Source organism: Arachis duranensis, chromosome 1 (assembly GCF_000817695.3).
Source record: "Arachis duranensis cultivar V14167 chromosome 1, aradu.V14167.gnm2.J7QH, whole genome shotgun sequence".
Classification (NCBI taxonomy): Eukaryota; Viridiplantae; Streptophyta; class Magnoliopsida; order Fabales; family Fabaceae; genus Arachis; species Arachis duranensis.
Genome location: NC_029772.3, coordinates 12,726,551 through 12,744,574, shown reverse-complemented (window position 1 = coordinate 12,744,574; position 18,024 = coordinate 12,726,551). Strand labels below are relative to the sequence as shown.

The following is an 18,024-nucleotide window of genomic DNA, read 5'->3' as shown; positions in this document are numbered from 1 at the left end:
AAGATAAAAATAAAAAAATTGTTATGGAAACAATAATTTTTAAATTTTATTTCAATAAACAAATTAACACTAATAAAACACTAATTTAAAAAAAATCGTTGCTCAATAAGTAAAGATGGAAGATTAATATTTTATGATTATTTTATGATTTTTATTTAAAAGTATAATTTTATGTTAGTATTAATTTTTAAAAAAAATATAATTTGTTAGCATTAATTGTTGGATGGTGTTATCAATATATAATAAAAGCTCTATTAATAGAATATGTATTAGAATACTATACTAAATACACATTACAATATTAATAATGTAAAGGAGTTTCAAAACTCCAACCATTTTGCGAGTATTGTAACATCCACTTTGTAAGATAGGATAGAGTTTTAAAAAGTTTTTTCACCCAAAAGTAGGTTAGGGTGAAAGAACAAATTACCTCACGTGGGTGTGAAGAGTTAAGTAACGAACCCTTTCGCCAAACCGGCATGTTTCCAAAATTCGAACAAACCACGCCATTTCGACAAAGTTATGTAACAATCAGGATTTCAGAGAACAGATAATTAAAAAACACAAGGAGCAAGAAAAACTTAAACAATAAGCTCAAGAAAATGATACATCATAACGACCAACTTCATAATCGAAGAAACACATACAATCTGCACCAAGCCGTATATTAGCAAAGCATTTGAGACCATAAAAACTACTTCTAGCTACAACCATCCCTACATCAGTCAAGGTTCGGAGTTAAAATCTTTACATGAAACAGAAACACCACGCACATATGTGGTACTGGTTAGTATATCTTGGACCTCAAAAGGTTAATCCATCACTACTCACTAGCCAGACATGAATGACATCGCTCTCCTGAAGTCCAACGGTGTGTGCGCGCCCTGTGGAAAAGGCTTTCCATCTGGAAGCCACAGAGCACCTTCATGGGGCATCAGCACATCTGCTTCAGCTTCACCATTTTGCTTACCTCGCGTACCTTCCTTGGATGAAACTTCATTCTTTTTCTTAACAAACTCAAAGAATTCAGCAACTTGCCGTGCATACCTGCCCCCAAAGCAAAATAAACAAATTATAACACATTAGGATCATAGACTAGTACAGTATATTCTTTTACGTAAGTCTTCTTCCTAACCATTCACCATTTGCCATAAAGAATCACAGATACCTTTCTTGGTTAACTAGGGATTCACTCTCGCAGTATATTAAAGAAAATGCAACATTCCACACACCAAAGCCACTAAAATGACCAGCGAAACTTACCGTCAAGGATTTCCAAATGAAGAATGAAGATATGTGAACAAATACAAAACCGGTAATGCAGCCAATCAAAAAGGTTGACCCATTCAAGAATGGTTCTAGAATTAGCAACATTGAACTAACAATAGTTCTATTAAAATAGTTAAACAAATAAGAATAGAAAAAAATGCAATGGTGAAACGGGTCCCAATATAATACAAGTGGTGTGACATAAGATTAGTCCATGTTACAGAAATCTAAATAAATACTAGAATAACTGAATAAGATACGATTATCTTACTGCCTCTTTGCTTCAACATCTTTGCTGAAATCAATATTGGGTTCACAGTCCAGAACCAATGCAGGAACCTGGTTGCACAGAAAACAATTAAACCAGCCTATTATAACGAATCACAAACTCAGGCATGGATTCCATTAAGTATGGTACCTTCTGAATGCTTGAGTGCATGTGATCACCCTCTAGATAGAATACACGGTCTCTAATTTCAGGGTGCAAGGAGTTATCAACATGTTGGGGAAGCTTATTGACTGATAATATTCCATGATTGCCACTTTGGAAGGGGAATAACCAGCTTTCATGCTTTTCATGTAGGTCACGGAGATAGTCCAGAGAGACTCCACCTTCCTCTGCTCTCTTCCTTAACTTCATTCTCTTATGGCAAGTATCAGGACTTGCCCTAAGATAGATAAAACCATCTGGAATAAGGCCAGGCAAGGAGGAGACAACAGGGTCAAACCATGAGTCATAGATACTGATCTCCATTTCATTCATCCAATTGGCTTCATGCACAGCTCGTACAAAAACCTTTAATTCACAGTAAGGGTAAAAATGCATAAGCCCTTAAAATCTAAAAACAGGATTACATTCTTGAATTAAACCAAATAGCTGACTTCCAAAAACTGGAAGAACACTAAAATGCATAAACCCTAAAATGCATAAGCCCTTAAAATCTAAAAACAGGATTACATTCTTGAATTAAACCAAATAGCTGACTTCCAAAAAACAGAAGAACACTAAAATACCATCAACAAAAAAAAAAAGCCTGAAAGAACAAGAAAATAAAGAGAATACTTAAAGAGGTAATGAGTACTCACCATCCTGTCACTGAAAACACTCCTCTCCATCAATCTAAGAGGCTTGATTCCACCAGATGACTCTCTTTCCTGCATGACCCTCGTAACAAATACATAGTTCTGAAAGGTGTAGGCATACCTTTGTGGCTCCGCATAAAAGGCATCCAAAATATTGAAGTGATCTGGTCCTACATCCTGCCACTTGCTAATAGGTTCAGGAACTACCTCAACAAGATCACGCAGTTCAATAGTTTCATTAGCTATTCTCTGAAGGAACGTTGTCTTGCCAACACTGATATTACCCTCAACACAGAATGTAAGGCGTTTCTTCTGCAGAGCCTGCACAGCAGCCGAGGAGGAATTGTCTTCCAACTCTTCATCAACACTCTTTTTAATGAAAGTAGTTATACTTTCAGCATGGTTCTTGTGGATTATTCCAACAGAACTCTGCAGATACTCAACCATCTTATCACTAGATTTCCCAAAAAACTGCAGCATATTACCCAAGAAAACAAAGAAAATTGTCAACATTTTCCGGGGAAGCAATTAGCCAAATTTAATGTCACAAGCATATATAACGCTTCAGTACTTAGTACAGAAACTACAAAACTTTACCATAAAGTGATTGGATTTCAGATGTATATTGCCATATGGGGATGCTCCAACCATCATAAGTACTTATTCTATACTATCATCCTCAGCGAAGCAAATTTCAAGATTGTTTTTTTACTTTTTCTAGAAGGGCCCAAATTGAATGAAATATTCTAAAGGGTACAGAAATCAGAAATTAGAAATACAAAATATCATAAGGGAGAGAAAAAGAAAAAGAAGGAAGTAGTGAAATACCTTATCTTTGTATAGTTGTTTGAGCTGAGCAACACCAGCAATGCCTTTCTGAACTAGCTTCCTCAAATTTCTGGGACCGACACCGGGAATAGCCAACAAATCAGGATTTGGCAGAATGGGTGAGGAAGAAGAATAAGCCCTCTGCCTCCGGTTGAGTCTTGGACTAACGGGCTTGTGCTCCTTTGTGTCTTCTCCCTCTCCCTCGGAGGCGGAATAGAAGGAGGCACAGCGAGGGAGCAGCCACGGAAGGCGGTGGATGGGTGCCCTAGCGGCAGTGTGTTTGTGGGTTAGAGAGAGACACCTTGGCATGGCGGATAAAAAGGAAGACGGCAGAGTGCACAGAGGGAAAGACTTGCTAGCAGAGCAAGAGGCGGAAGTGGTGGGGGGCAGGCTCACCAGTGAAGATGCAAATGAAGGCGCAGCAGTTGCCATTGCTATGTATTTGTGTGGCGACGAGGATAGAGACAGAGAGATAGAAAAAGAGAAAGGGAGAGTAGTAATGGGAGTAGAGGAGCTAGGGAGAGTCAGAGTCCCTGTGGATGTCGCCGTGCCTCCCACAGAGAGAGAGAGGATGGGGGCTGAACAATAAGTTGGGCGCAGCAGTTTCTGCATAACTCTTTCCGAGCATTTCACACTTACTGTTATGTTAACATTCTTCCTCTCTCTCTATCTACTTTCCTTTTCCTTTCCGCTTTGCTCCCAAAGACCGTGAGAAGGGAAGTCCCTGAGAATTAGTTATCAGAACTGAATCAGTAATTGACACGGTCATACAACCAGGTCACTGGGTCACTAGTTCTACCGGTGGGCCACTGATTTACCCGGTTGACCTAGTCATAATTACATAAAATTGTAAAATTATACAAATAAAATTAAAATTAAAGTTAAAACTTAAAATGCCTATCTTCACAAACATATTAATAACAATCAAGTATCAATTTTTAGACATAACTAATGATGCTAAAAGAGATAATAAATTAGTCACTAATACAAAATACTAAAATAACACAATCAGTAAATCAAATTAAAGGGGTGATCTCAAAGTCGGCATCTATATCTTCATAGGACAAATTTGAAGCTTGACCAACATTTTCTTCATTTTGATTTGCATCTATATCTACATTTGTGCATTTTTCACAAATCAATACCAAAAATAATTCATAATAGCAACTGAGTTGTGATGAAGACATTTTTTAAATTCTAGCAAAAAAAAAAAAAAAACAAACAGAGAGCATGGGAACAACAATTTAACTGAACAACTTTATTCTGAGTTGCAAAGAGCATGAACCTCATTTTCAACAACAAATTCAACTATGATCATTTTCAGCAACAAAACATTTAGCTCAAAAGATGATTTACAGATTTACAGTAACAAAAAATTTAGCTAAGTGATTATTTCAGCAAGACAACAGATTCAAGCTCCAGTGATGATAATCAGTAACAAATTCAACAAGGTGATGATTTTCAGCAACAAAAAAATTAGTTCAATGATATTTTCAGCAACAAATTCAACTTTTAGCAACAAAATCAAGGTGCAGTGATGAATTACAGGCTGTTCAACTATGATAATTTAAAGCAACAAAAAGTTTAACTCCAAAGATGATTTACAGCAACAAAAAAAAATTGGCTAAGTGATTATTTCAGCAAAACAACAACAAATACAAGATTTCGTGACGATAATCAGCAACAAATTCAGTCCAGTGATGATTCTCATCAACAACAAAAAGTAAGCTCAGTGATATTTTCAGCAACAAATTCAACTTACTGCAACAAATTTAACATATCCTAGTTCAGTCACGATTTACAACAACATTTAGATCAGCAACATGGAAAAATACACACAGAAGGGAAATCGGGAGAGGAAAGAACAAGGGAAGCAATTATGCAGGGACTCACCAACGGTCCACGGTCCACAGCGACTCGGCGACGACCCAGCGGAAGGCGACGAAGCAAGCGACAACACACGAGTTGCTTCTGCCGCCGGCGACGAGACGCCCAGGAAAGGCCGAGAGACCTTGAGACGTCGGCGACTAGACAGACGAACAACGAGACTGAGACGAGACTCGAGTGAGACAGAGGCAGAATCGAGCAGACACAACCACGGACGACGAGCAGCAACAAACACGCACAGCTCGAGCACTCACTGGCGGAGGGAGGCGCGACAGCCGAGCACAGACGGAGGAGAGCGGCAAGACGCGAGCGAGCGTGCGATTGGTGACAGTGACCCGAAGTGAGCTGAGAGTGAGAGTGAGAGTGAGAGAGAGAGAATGGGGGTGCGGTGGGTAGCTTCAGAGCCAGGGTGGTGTGCCGTTTGTGAGAGGGAGAGAGAGGGTGGTGGGAAGCTTCATGTGAAACTAGGTTATTCCAAATTAAAAAACAAACAAAAAATTACATGACCCGGCCCGGGTTTTATAAACATGTCGGGTCAAACCGTTTGTAGCCCATATCGCATATCTCTCCCTCGTCGTTTCAAAGGTTTTGAGTTTAAATCCTACTAATTGCGATAAAAAAAAATTAGTAAGTGTAAGATGAATGTGTGAGTGTGTTGTATGGTATTTTTAGAGTTGGGTTGTCCAATCCAATGGAGTGCCTAAGATCGAAGGTTATCCAATCTATTGACAAAAAAAAATGAGTAACTCGATCTGACTAAATGATAAGTTTCTAGTCAAACTAGATGAGTCAAGCAAAGTTTGATAACTATGAATAAAAGAAAATTTTAACAAAATAAATTGAATTACAAATTCAAAATTTTCACTCATCATAAAATACTTGTAAAATGACAATTGACTAGTAGATAAATTTTCGAAAAAGAAACAAAGGAGGATACATATACATTAAAATATAAATTATATATTTTTGTCTATAATGTACTAAATTTCTTTGAGGTTTAATTTAAATAAACACTTTAAATAAATTTTTATTTTTATTTTTTAATAATATCAATTTTTTAACTGTATATAATTATTCAATATTTTTTGTTCGGTTGTCGGGTTCCGGACAGATCGGGTGTACGCCTTAGCTTTGATCGCGCTGGTTACGGGTTTGCCGAGTAGACGAGCACTTGTCCTGGAGAGAGGATGAGGGGGGTGCCACCTGCAAAGACACTCTGACGCTCAAGTCAGCTAGTGCGCAGGCGGGGGAAAAATGATATGGAAAGGTGACGTACCTCGGGGGAAGAGCCAATCTTCCCTTTATATACATGTCAGTAGCGGGCCCCTCATGAGGACAGGCCCATATTCTCAAGGACGCTGTCCTGCAGCCGCGCGTGGGTCACACAGGACACGTGTCCGGGTCGTTTGAAGGGCGCGGAACCGGGTCGGGTGGAGCTCGGGCCGGGTCGACCCGTCGGTTCCTTGGGCCAGACCGTAACAGTGCCCCCACGCGCCAATGGTAGTTGTGGGAGCTATCAATGGCGTGTTGTCTCGCCTCTCATTTGGGATCGTCTGGTCGGCCGTTCGTGATAAGGATATGCCCCAACGCGCGTGTCCTTTGGTTGTACAAGCAACCGTTTCGTCGCATCGTTCCCAGTGCCGAGCATTAAATGCTCATAATGGGGTGGAAAACCCTTGCTGAAAAGACCATTCTGCCCCCAGACGTTTCGCGCTTCCTGGGGGGGTAGTTTTTAAACAGGCCAGTTTTGGCACTCTTTTCTTTCTTTTGCATCTTCCTTTTTCTGCCTTTTTCTTGCTCCCAAACCTCAACATCTCTTTGTAGTGCTGTTGTGCGCCTCTCCCTTCGCATCTTTCTTTATCAACTGCTCCGTCCTCCTTCCACTAATTCAGGTAACTTTCGAATCATTCCCCCTTTTATGCATTATCTTTGCATGCTTGTTGTTTGGTTTTTTTTTTTTCTGCTGTTGCATAGCCTTTTAATTGCGACTAGATGTGTTAGGGGGGAAAGTACCATTCCAGGGTAGGTTTTTTTCTTGTTCTTTTCGTGCTTTAGTCTCGTTTGGCCTTAGTCGGGGAGTCGTGGGGGGTAGTGTCTGTATTCGGCCTGAGCAACCGATCTCTTAGACTGACTGGATGGTCCCCCCATGTAGGTATGGCTTGCACGGTTTCCCGGGCTTCCCCTAACCCCGCGGCGTACGATCCCTATGCTTGGGTCGTTTCCGACGTGAAGGATTCGCCTAACCAAATGGGCGAGGAGGAGCTCACCGAGTTCCGACAAGCCGAATACTTCTGCGGAGGGACCGACGAGGAAGCCAATTATGACGTTTTTGTCCCGGCTCCTCACGAGCGATTGTATGAAATCAACTTCCAACACCCCCGAGTCGCCGATTGGATTTGGTTCTACAAGTCCATGTTCACCCAAGTCGGGGTTCGTATTCCGTTCTCCGCCTTTCAAATGGCGCTTTTAAGTCGAATTTCCGTGGCGCCGTCGCAGTTGCATCCGAACAGTTGGGCCTCGATCCGCTGTTTCGAGATGGTTTGTGAGTACCTTGAGCTGCCGGTGTCCGTAGATGTTTTCCTCTTCTTTTTCACCCTCACAAACCCTTCAAAGGAGGGGAAACACAAAAAGGGGTTCATGTCCTTCCGGTCTGCCCAGGGTCGGAGGATTTTCGGTTTGTTTGAAGATTCCTACCATGGGTTTAAGGACAAATATTTCAAGGTCCGCCCTGTCAAAGGTCGTCATCTCTTTTGGTTGTCATTGGAGGGGGTACGGCTCATCCCGACCTATTGGAGTTTCGGGGCAGGGTCCAATACCTTTATTAAGGTAACCTATAGAGGCATGTCGGCGGTGGATAGGCAGATTGCCGAGGTGTTAATGGCAGTCTTTGGGAGGAATCAAGTAAATCCTCACCTCCTTATGGGTGACCGGGAGGCCGGTCGTAATTACATTTGTGAGAAACTTTTACTTTACCCTTTACCTTTTTGCTTTTACTGATATTTTGTGGCGATTAACCGACCTTCTTTGCTTTCCTGCAGTGGAGATGTCTGCGTCGGTGACGGGTCTTCCCAACTTATTCCAAACTTTCCTCTGCGCCAGTGACGACGAGAAAAATCTGCCGCCGAGAAGTCTGCAATTCCTCCGGAGGACAAAACTACTTCCGAGCAGGAAGCCACGGTTGACGGAACCGGGACCTCGGCCCAAGCTGCCCAGGTCGAGGGCGACAAAACGGTTCATGCTTCTCCCTTCCGCGAGGTGATAGGCACCGGGGGTTCGACGTCTACCCCTGATGTCGATGACGGTGTGGAAGAGGTCCCTAACCCTAAGAGGAAAAGGAAGATGTCCTCCAGTCCCGAGGGGGTCCTTACCGTCATGGAGAGGAATTTTGATGCCGGGAACTTTATAGATTCCCAGCTGATCCCTGGTACTGAGGAGTATTTCCGCGAGTCTTCCCTTGCCGGGCAGGCGAGGTGGATGTACCGTACCCTTCTGCGGGGCGCCGTGATAGCCCGGAAGGCCGAGTTTGAGCTGTCCGGGATGGAGTCCCTCCGCAGAAGGTTGGAATCTAGTGGGAAGGCTAACAATGAGCTAAAGAGTGAAGTCGAGACTCTCCGGGAGCAGTTGACCCAATCGAATGAGAAACTTGACGCCGCCGAGAAGAAGGCCACTGCTGCCGAGAAGAAAACTGCCACTGCTGAGAAGAAGTTAAAGGACTCGGACGCCACGGTTTCTCGTCTTGTCGAACGTGAGATGACTTTGGAGAGCCAGGTCGGCGCAGCGCAGAAACGGGTGGCCGAGATGGAGAAGGAAAAGCAGGTCGTGGAGGCCGAATTGGCAACGTGGAAGGCTAAGTACAAAGATGTCGTGAAGCAGGGGAAGGGTGCGATTTTGGCGACCGAGGAGGCTCTTAAGGCTCAGGTCAAAGTCATTGCTCCCGAGTTTGATACGTCGGCGATTGGTGTTCTCAAAGTCATTCAGGATGGCAAAGTTGTCGACGTCCCCAAGAAATGAATCCTCTGTTTGAAGTTTTTGATTTTAGCCGTTTTGGCTTATGAACAATTTGATTTTAGCCGTTTTATTTTGGCTTGTGAACAATGACCTTTTTAGTCGTTTGCTCGTGTTGTCGTGATAAACTTTTTCTTATTCGTCTGGTCGTGTTATCGTTTCTATTAACCGTTTTTGGTTTATTGTCGTCATTTATATCAACGGCCCATGGCCTTTCGCGTAGTCATGTTACAACGGTGGTTGACGGGTTCCCGGGGTGATCAGTCCCGGGGTCGCGCGTCGTCGTTGGTCGTGATGGGATGGTTTATCTGGAGAATTGAGTGACAAAACAAAAGAGAAAATTTGCACAAGTATATCTTATTCGGTAATCGTATAAGGGACTCGTAAGTTGCTATGAGAAGTTCAAAATTTAAATTTGCAAATTAACTACTTAGCTAGATTGGTCGGTTTGTCGGGCCATCCTCTAGGAGTAGAATCTTCTTAGGTTGTCCGCGTTTCATGTTCTCGGGACTTCTTTGCCGTCAAGCCTTTCTAACTTGAAGGCTCCTTTTCCCATCACTTTTCTGACTCTGAAGGGGCCTTCCCAGTTCGCCGCTAGCTTGCCTTCTCCGGGGGTCGGTAGGCCGATATCATTTCGCCTCAGGACGAGGTCGTTCGGCTCGAATTCCCTCTTGAGCACTTTGGTGTTGTAGCGCAGAGCCATTCTTTGTTTTAGTGCTGTTTCTGTCAAATGGGTCATTTCCCTGGCTTCATCTATCAGGTCTTTTTCCACGGTTTCTTCCACTCCTTTCAAAAGTAGCCGTGGGCTCGGTTCACCAATCTCTACGGGTATTACTGCGTCCACCCCATACGTTAGTCGGAAAGGAGTTTCCTTAGTGGAGGATTGTTCAGTTGTTCGGTAGGACCAGAGAACCGATGCTAGTTCGTCGGCCCAAGCACCCTTTTTATTGTCCAACCTTTTTTAGCCCTGAAAGGATAACCTTGTTGGCGGACTCCACTTGTCCGTTCGTCTGAGGGTGTTCTACCGAAGAGAACCTTTGCCTTATACCCAGGCCGTTGAGAAATTCCGTGAACTTCTTGTCGGTAAATTGCGTGCCGTTGTCCGAGATGACGACTTCCGGTATCCCGAATCGCGTTATCACCTGCCTCCACATGAATTTCCTGCAATTGGACGAGGATATGCTAGCTAGTGGTTCGGCTTCTATCCATTTGGTGTAGTAGTCAATTGCGATTATAAGGTATTTGACTTGCCCGGGGCCGACTGGGAAGGGCCCTAAGAGGTCGACTCCCCATTGAGAGAATGGCCGGGAGGTCGTTAGCAAGCTTAACTCGGAGGCCGGCGCCCTGGCAAAGTTGGCGTTCTGTTGGCACTTTACGCATTTTTTGACAAACTCTTTGGAGTCCGCCATCATCGACGGCCAATAGTATCCGGCTCGGATTAGTTTCCTCGCTAGGGCCTTGCCTCCGATGTGGTGCCCACAGCAGCCCTCATGGACTTCCCTGAGGATGTAGTCCGTCTGGTCGGGGTGTAGGCACTTCAGTAGGGGTTGGTTGAGCCCTTTTCCTGAACAACTGTCCTTGGATGACGGCGTATTTGGCCGCTTCCCTTCTCAATTTCGCCGCGTCCTTTTCATCACTAGGGAGTTTGCCGTGTTCTAGGAAGTCGGTGATGGGGTCTAGCCATGAAGAACCTAGGCTTGTCATGTGCAGTGTGATTGCTGGTTCTCTCGTCATGCCTTGGATGAGAGACCGGTTCCCTTCTCCTGGCTTTGTGCTGGCTAACTTTGATAGGAGGTCTGCCCGTGTGTTCCTTTCTCTAGGTACGTGGTGGACCGTGACCTCTTCGAACTTTTGGCTCAAGCTTTTAACCTTTTCCAAGTACTTCTGTAGCAAAGGGTCTTTGGCTTGGTAGCTGCCGTTTACTTGGGAGGTGACGACTTGGGAATCGCTGCATATTTCTAGTCTTCTTGCGCCGACTTCTGCTGCTAGGTAGGGGTGTTCGCAGTGCGGTTTGGTTCGGTTTTTGAGAGAAAAGCCATCCAATCCGATCAACTAATTAACGTGCGGTTCGGTTTGGTTCGGTTTTTTTGTCAAAGTCATCCGAACCAAACCAAACCAATTAAAATCGGTTTGGTTTGGTTCGGTTTGTTCGGTTTTTTCAATTAAATCAAAAAAAAATTCTACCATACTATTATGCAAAGTCATAACATTGAAATCGACAAACCAAAATAACACTTTTCTTATTGTATCAAAGTTTATATCATCTCTCTCAAAAAGAGGACCAACAATATTTCCAAAATTTCACAAATTTGGATAACACATATATAACTAGTTACATACTTAATGCTAAACTCTATACCAACACTAATGTTTAAATCCGAACCCAACCCATTAAAATTTGCACCATCTCTTGAAGAGAAGATTGAAAGAGGATGATGATGATCACTATGGAGAAGGGGCAGATGCTGATAAAATTTCTTAAAAGAGATTAGAAATAGGTCTTGGGGCTGCTTCTCCTGAGCTCATTAGCCCATCCATGACATGGTGAGAGTTTGTCTTGTGCTTCTCACATAGCTTTGGCAAATACACTCCTGCAAGAATTTAAATGTAAAAGGATTTAATTTATGTAATTAATATATATATTTTAAGGTGAATTTTATGGTAGTTATTATTCCAATAATTATGGACTTATGGTGATTATATATTTTGATGATAACACTTAAAAAGTATAGATAAAATTAATGTTACATTTTTTTATTTTTTTGTATTAAAGTATTACAGTACCACAATACACCTATGCTAACATGACCATACTTAATAAACATGAAAATTAAAGAAATATAAACTTGAACTCAGAAGTAAGAACTGAAGCAAAACACAATAAGGGCATTTTAAATAAGTTAAAATTAGAACCATTTTGAAAAAAGCAAACCATTTGAAGACAATTTTAAATAAGCTAAAATTAAATTCATCACTGATCCAAAAAGAATGAAAACCTGTAGAAGTTTTCAGATCTTCCTATGGCAACCAAACAATAGGCATTAGTAAGTTTAGAAAACGCTCCAATTTCACAATTATTCTGAAATTGTAAACAACCACCAATAAACCAGCAGCAATCCATCAATACCAATTACCAAGTTATCAACATTCAACAATAAATCAATAACCAGCAGCATCAAGCAATAAACTGAAAAATAAATCTATAACCAACAATCTAGCAATACCAATTAAAAAGAAAATTAAAAAGCAACCATAAACAACAATAAAACAACAAATTAAACAGCAAATTAAACAACAAATTAAACAGCAAATTAAACAGCAACCATATTGACTTGGACAATAATTCAATACACTGACCAATAATTCAATACACAGAACAATAATTCAATAACCAGCAAATTAAACAGCAATAAACAGCAACCATATTGACTTGGAATGGTTCAAATTAAACAGTAATAATAGCAAGTTAGCAACCATAAACAGCAATAAACACTAAACAAGTAAACAGCAACCACCAGTAAACAGCAAATGATTCATATTGACTCGGGCTCCATATTGACAAATGACAGTAAACAACCACCAATAAACAACCACTAAACAGCAACAAACAGAAAATTACCTGAATCGGTGGCTCAGGCTCCATGTTGAATTGGGGGGAAGGCTGACTGGGAGACTCGGAGGTGCTGCCGTGCTGGGAGTGGGTTGAGCTGATGAAAGTGGCGCTGAGTGGGAGAACCCAGAAACACTGCTGGTGCTGGGTGGTGGCGTCTCAACGGCGACGGCGTGGTGCTGTGCGTCAGCGAGGGGGTGGTGCTGTGCATCGGCGAGGCGTGGTGCTGTGCGTGGGCAACGGCGTCGTGCTGTGGGTGGCGTCTCCGCGAAAAGGAAGGCTTTGGCGTGGTGCTGTGGGTGGAGAAGAGAGAGCGAGATCGAAATAATGGGTGGAGATTGTTTTAACCGGTTCGGTTCGGTTCGGTTAGGGTTTTCAGATTCAAAACCGAAAACCGAACCGAACCGCACAAAAAACAGCAAAATAGATTTTTTTCGGTTTTTTTGGTTTTCGGTTATTTCGGTTCTCGGTTATTTCGGTTCGGTTCATCGGTTTAGCTCGGTTCGGATCGGTTTTGAACACCCCTACTGCTAGGGTTAAGCCTCCTATAAGGGCTTCATATTCTGCCTGGTTGTTCGAGATGGGAAACTCGAATCTGACCAACTGTTCGTATACAACCCCAATCGGGCTTTCCATGATGATCCCGGCACCTCCGAAGGTCTGGTTGGAGGCTCCGTCCACATGGAGCTTCCACCGTGTACTCACTTCTTCGCTTGGATCTCCCGTTACTTCTACTAGAAAATCCGCCATCGCCTGCGCCTTGATGGCTTGCCGGGGTTCGTATCGTATGTCATACTGGGAGAGTTCGATGGACCAAGTCATCATTCTTCCCGCCAGATCGGGTTTTTGGAGTACTTGCCGGATCCCTTGGTCCGTTCTGACGACAACTTGGTGACTCTGGAAGTACTGCTTTAACCTTCGTGAGGAAGTTAGAAGTGCTAAGGCTAGCTTTTCCAACTTGCTATACCTTAATTCTGCCCCTTGCAAGGCCTTGCTTATGAAATAGACTGGCTGTTGAGCTTTTCCGTCCTCCCATACCAGAACTGCGGCCAGGGCTTCACTCGTTATGGCGAGGTATAGGTATAGTGGTTCTCCGTCCTTTGGCTTCCCGAGGACGGGTGGTGCCGCCAAGATTTCCTTGAAGTGCCGAAAGGCCTCTTCACATGCGGGCGTCCACTCAAACGCCATCCCTTTCTTCATGAGGTTAAAGAATGGCAGGGCCTTTGTTGCCGAAGCTCCGAGAAATCGGGATAATGAGGTCAACCGCCCTGCCAACCTCTGGACGTCCTTGATGCAACCCGGGCTCTTCATCTGGAGTATTGCCTGGCATTTCTCCGGGTTAGCTTCTACCTCTCTCTGAGTTATCATAAATCCCAGGAACTTGCCGGCTTCCATGGCGAAGGCGCACTTGAGGGGATTCAGCCTCATACCGTGTTGACGGAGGGACGCGAATACACTCGCCAGGTCGTTCAATAGGTCGTCAGGTCGTGTTGTTTTTGCCAGGATGTCGTCCACGTAGACTTCAACTGTTTTCCCTATGAGGTCATGGAATATCCTATTCATCAGCCTTTGATATGTTGCCCCCGCATTTTTCAAGCCGAATGGCGTTACCTTATAGCAGAAAGTTCCTGCTGGCGTTATGAACGCCGTCTTGTCTTCGTCAGGACGGTGCATCGGTATCTGATTGTAATCGGAGTAGGCGTCCATGAAACTTAGATACCGATATCCCGCCGCGGCATCGACGAGTGCATCTATGTTAGGGAGAGGGAAGCAATCTTTGGGGCATGCTTTGTTAAGGTCAGAATAGTCCACGCACATTCTCCACTTGCCGTTGTGTTTTCTCACCAATACCACATTCGAGAGCCATGTCGAGTAGTCCACTTCCCGTATGAAGCCTGCTTCTAGGAGGCTGGCCGTCTGCCTGGCCACCTCCTCTGCTCTTTCCGCCGACATCTTTCTCCTCCGTTGGGCCACTAGGCGTGCTTCCGCCTTGACGGCTAGATGATGTGAGATGATTTTTGGGTCTATGCCCGGCATGTCGGCTGGAGTCCAGGCGAACAAGTCCTTGTTGGCTCTTATCATTTCGATCAAAGGCTCCTTCAACTCATGTGGGAGGTTCTTGTTAACGAATGTGAACTTTTCCACGTCGTCACCGATTCTAAACTTCTCCAGATCCCCTTCTGGTTCTGGCCTCGGCTTGTCGTCCACTCTGGCATCAAGGTCGGCTAGGAACACACCGGATGCTTCCTTGGACTTCTTTCTAAGGGAGAGGCTGGCGTTGTCACAAGCGACCGCCGTCTCGAGGTCTCCCCTTATGGTCCCTATGGATCCGCCATCGGTAACGAACTTCATGACTAGCAGCTTTGTGTTGATTATGGCTTCGAAATCGTTGATTATTTTTCTTCCCAAGATGATGTTGTAGGCAGTGGAATCTCGGAGGATTACGAACTCGGCCATCGCCGATCTTCGGCCTTGGGCTTGCCCCACCGAGATTGGTAGGGATATTACCCCGTCCGGTTTGATGAAGTGGTCGCCCAACCCGATAACCCCGTGCTGGTGAGTCGTCAGGTCGGCATCCTTTAGCCCTAGTGCGTCGAACACGTTGCGGAACATGATATTTGAATCAGCTCCTGTGTCGACAAGGATCCGTTTGACGAGGCCGGTTCCCACTCTGGCCATAATGACCATGGGGGGTTTTCCGGGGCGTCGTTGAACCATTGGTCTTCCGGGCCGAAAGAGATGGAGGAAGGCTTCTTAGAGTTTTGCACCGGCGGGGATGAGACCGTCAAAACCTTAGCGTCTTTCCTGTGTGCCGACCGGGATTTTGGCGCGGCGTTTTTGGCCGTTACCACGTTTATCACAGTGAGGCCGTGGTCTCTGTCTTCGGGTTCTTGTCGCCGTTTGGCCGAACGGGTTTTGCCTTCTTCGTCTTGATCGCGATAACGTCTTCTCGGCTCCCTGATGAGGTGGGAGAACGCGGCTAGCTTTCCTTCCCTTATCGCTTGTTCTAGTGCATCCTTCAGGTCAAAACAGTCCTGTGTTTGATGGCCATAACCCTTATGATAATCACAATAGAGGTTCTTATTTCCTCCCGTACGGTCCTTAAGTGGTCGGGGTTTCGGTAGGATTCCCTTCTCAGCTATTTGCTGATAGACTTCCACGATGGGGAGAGTGAGTGGAGTGTAGTTAGTAAATTTCCCGACCCGAGGGAACGGTCTAGGTGCCTTGTTTGATGCCTCCTCCCTGGCTTTTTCTTTTGCTCTCTCTCCGTCACCTGGTTGCCGAGCTTGGCTGTAACCGGACTGCCGCTTATTGGCAGCCACGACTCGGCTAACTTCCTCGTCGTTTATGTACTCCTTGGCCACCGTCTGGATTTCATGCATTGTCCAAACCGGCTTCGTGGTAAGGTGTTTTCGGAAGTTCTCGTTGAGGAGGCCGTTTGTTAGGCAAAGACTGGCCACCGAGTCGGTTAAGCCGTCGATTTCCAAGCATTCGTCGTTGAACCGATCTAAGTACCTCCTCGTCGGTTCTCCTTGTCTCTGGGTTACCCCTAGAAGGTTGATAGGGTGCTTGGCCTTCGCGATCCGCGTTGTAAATTGGGCCAGGAATGCACGGCTGATGTCTGAGAAACTGTATATGGATCCTTGTGGGAGGCCGTTAAACCATCTGATCGCTGGCCCTGCTAGGGTTACCGGGAAGGCGCGGCATCTTACTTCGTCCCCAACTCCCTCCAGATTCATCCTGGCCTCAAAGGCCGTGAGGTGTTCTAGAGGGTCTTGAGTTCCGTCGTACCTCATGTCCGTTGGTTTGTCGAAGTGTTTCGGCAACCGGACCTCGAGGATAGATCGGTGGAACGGGGTGACGCCCATTATCACGGGTTGTCGTGTTCTCTCAGATCTCCCTTCCCCGTCTTCGCGACCTCTTGCCGCTCAGCGGGTTGGTCCGCCGCGGGAGTAGATGATCGTGTCATTTCGTCTTCTCATTATGGGTGACTCCTCCCGCGTGCTCTCCACTTCCGTCCGGGATGCGGATGTACGCCGCGGGCGGCTTCGGTGAGAGTCTTCCTCCTCGCTCCCGGGAGATGGACTATAGCTGGGATCGGTAGACCGTCCATCCCGCTCCCGGTCGGCCAGCTGTCGTTCTAGGTTCTGGACTCTGTGGCGTAGCTCCTGCATTATTATGGCGCTATCGCCGCCCGTTCCCCCGAATGGTCGTGTTTTCGTGTGTTGTTGGGGGGACCTCCGCCGCCCCCTTAGCGAGGCGACGGAGGCTGCCCCCTCCGCTCCGGCTGCTCGAGCTTGGTCGTCGGGGCCCAGCACGACTTCCATTTAGGCAGGAGTCCCCACAGACGGCGCCAATGTTCGGTTGTCGGGTTCCGGACAGATCGGGTGTACGCCTTAGCTTTGATCGCGCTGGTTGCGGGTTTGCCGAGTAGACGAGCACTTGTCCTGGAGAGAGGATGAGGGGGGTGCCACCTGCAAAGACACTCTGACGCTCAAGTCAGCTAGTGCGCAGGCGGGGGAAAAATGATATGGAAAGGTGACGTACCTCGGGGGAAGAGCCAATCTTCCCTTTATATACATGTCAGTAGCGGGCCCCTCATGAGGACAGGCCCATATTCTCAAGGACGCTGTCCTGCAGCCGCGCGTGGGTCGCACAAGACACGTGTCTGGGTCGTTTGAAGGGCGCGGAACCGGGTCGGGTGGAGCTCGGGCCGGGTCGACCCGTCGGTTCCTTGGGCCAGACCGTAACATTTTTTAATAATATTTAAGTAAATTACTCTTAAATTCGTAAAGTAAATAAATTTTGTTAAAATTAATTTTATCCTATTATTTTTGTTGTCCCCAATATTTTAATTTTATTTAAAATCATCTCAATGTTGTTCTAGTGATCACTAACAATAAGATAACATTTAGACGATTTTAAAACATTAAAAGCTTGAATATGACTATTAAATGTCAAAAATAATTTTAAAACTTATCTCAAATGTTGTAAATAAAAATGATATTTCATTCGTAAAAAAAATTAAGAATAAAATGAATATTATTCTTTAATATATTTTATATTCTTTACATATTTATGATTTGAGTGTAATTATAGTTTTCAAATTTAAATTAAGTTAGATTAATCTAGTGATTAACTCGTTAAAAAAATACTGTAAAAAACTAAAAATAAAAAATTGTCAAATTCATTCTTCTGTTGGTTGAAGTAACATTTTGGTTATTTAAATAACCATCTTTGTAGTTAATTAATAATTTAATAATGAATAGGTATTGTTTTGAGTTACTTGAAACCATATGATGATCGGGCTTGTTGGTGAGGCCCAAATGTCCAAGGAATGT

At 44.5% G+C, this 18,024-nt stretch overlaps 2 protein-coding genes across 3 annotated transcripts; both read right to left on the bottom strand.

The window, feature by feature from the left end:
• Positions 1–581: 581 nt before the first annotated feature.
• Positions 582–5,540, bottom strand: LOC107479000 (uncharacterized). 2 transcript variants are annotated; one of them, XM_016099160.3, is made up of 6 exons: positions 5,074–5,540; positions 3,181–4,007; positions 2,356–2,823; positions 1,688–2,065; positions 1,541–1,608; positions 582–1,047 (listed from the first exon to the last, which is right to left on the bottom strand). In XM_016099160.3, the coding sequence occupies exons 2-6, from the start codon at positions 3,790–3,792 to the stop codon at positions 831–833; spliced, it is 1,743 nt and encodes a 580-aa protein (XP_015954646.1). In that variant the 5' UTR covers positions 3,793–4,007; positions 5,074–5,540; the 3' UTR covers positions 582–830. The 2 variants fall into 2 exon arrangements, with proteins under 2 accessions (XP_015954646.1, XP_015954641.1); XM_016099155.3 differs by having other exon boundaries at positions 3,181–3,904.
• Positions 5,541–15,267: 9,727 nt separating this feature from the next.
• On the bottom strand, positions 15,268–16,551 carry LOC107479158 (uncharacterized). The gene has a single exon (XM_016099311.1). The coding sequence runs from the start codon at positions 16,549–16,551 to the stop codon at positions 15,268–15,270; it is 1,284 nt and encodes a 427-aa protein (XP_015954797.1).
• Positions 16,552–18,024: the final 1,473 nt, after the last annotated feature.